The sequence below is a fragment of the Eimeria mitis genome, genomic scaffold (genome assembly GCF_000499745.2).
Source record: "Eimeria mitis Houghton genomic scaffold, Emh_scaff3189, whole genome shotgun sequence".
In the NCBI taxonomy this organism is placed as follows: Eukaryota; Apicomplexa; class Conoidasida; order Eucoccidiorida; family Eimeriidae; genus Eimeria; species Eimeria mitis.
The window spans coordinates 2,849-4,295 of record NW_013571531.1 but is presented as its reverse complement, the minus strand read 5'-3'; the positions used below and the strand labels follow the sequence as shown (position 1 = coordinate 4,295).

At 59.6% G+C, this 1,447-nt stretch overlaps 1 protein-coding gene across 1 annotated transcript in view; it reads right to left on the bottom strand.

The window, feature by feature from the left end:
- Positions 1-1,447, bottom strand: part of EMH_0063120 (uncharacterized protein) — a gene marked incomplete at both ends in the record, with an annotated part of 4,650 nt that overhangs the window by 2,496 nt on the left and 707 nt on the right. The window contains 2 exons of the mRNA XM_013498108.1: positions 3-752; positions 1,309-1,447. Of these exons, the coding sequence (XP_013353562.1) occupies positions 3-752; positions 1,309-1,447 (889 nt within the window). The remainder of the gene's footprint in view (positions 1-2; positions 753-1,308) is intronic.

Here is a 1,447-nt window from a genome sequence, read left to right as displayed (position 1 = left end):
TGCTGTTGCTGCTGCTGCTGCTGTTGCTGCTGCTGCTGGTCCTGCTGCGGTTCAGTCTTAACCTTCACCGCAAACTTACATTCATCTGCTGGACGTGGTGCTGCACTTCTTGCTGCTTCTGGTGCCACTGCTGTTGCTGCTGCTGCTGCTGCTGTTGGTGTTGCTGCTGCTGCTGCTGCTGCTGCTGCACCGGGCTCTCGTTTGTAGTCTCCTCGGAAGGCCGTGAGGTGCGGCATCGCCGGCAGCAGCGGCAGCAGCAGCTGCAGCAGGTCAGCCTGCAGCGCATCCGCCACATTCTGTCTGCTGCTGCTGCTGTTGCTGCTGCTGCTGCTGCTGCTGCTGCTGCTTTCTTGCCTCACGACAGCCAGCAGCAGACGACAGGGGACAAGTGCTGCAGTGTCAGAGACCCGCCAATCTAAGAAGTGAGCAGCGCGGCTTGCAGGCACTGTCTCTCTCCACTTCCTTTCTTTCTGCTGCTGCTGCTGCTGCTGCTGCTGCTGCTGCTGCAGCAGGGGTGCAGCAGCAGGAGTGGGAGGGGGGCACAGGCCAGCAGCTGTGAGACGATCCGCGCGGCTGAGGAATGCTGCAGTTGCTGCTCTTGCTGCAGCAGCAGCAGCAGAAGATGCCATTCTGCTGCTGTCTATCAAATCCCTGTTGTGCTGCTCTGAGGTGTACATACACCTCGGCCAGGGGGAGAAACCCAGCGGATGCACCAGACACTCCAGCAGCACCTGCAGCCGGCATCCTGCTTCCTGCACAGCAGCAGCAGCAGCAGCAGCAGCAACAGCAGCAGCAGCAGCAACAGAAGCAGCAACAGAAGCAGCAGCAACAGCAGCAGCAGCAACAGCAACCGGAGCAGCAAGAGATAAGCGATGCAATAGCAACGCGCAGCAACAGCAGCAGCATAAACAACACAAGCAGCAGCAGCAGCAGCAGCAGCAACTTTACTGAAGCGGGTTTGCGGCTGTTGTCTATAGAACAAGACTCGAGGGTTTAGGGTTTAGGGTTTAGGGTTTAGGGTTTACATATACCTTGAGGTGTATATAGGGAGCGAATGCAGGGTCAGCAGCATAAGCAAAAGAAGGAGAAACGAAGAGGGCCCCCTGTGCATGCGTTTTACCCTGTAGGGGCCCCGGGGGCCCCACAGGGTCACCTCTGGCCGAGGAGGGTTTGGGGTCGATCCCAGCGCGGGAGGAGACGATCCCCGCCCCCGCAACAGAGGCCACGAAGGCCCCCACATCCTCGGGGGCCCCACTGCCTATACACCCCGCGTCTATGGGGAGAAAGCAGGGGTAGAAACGCTCATACAGCCAGCCGCCGCATGCAGCACACTTGTAGCTGCTGCTGCTGCTTGCTGCTGCTGCTGCTGCTGCTGCTGCTGTAGGTGGTGGTCCTGTTGTTGCTGCTGATGGAGCTCCTGTTGCTCGCGCTGCTCCTGCTGCTCCTG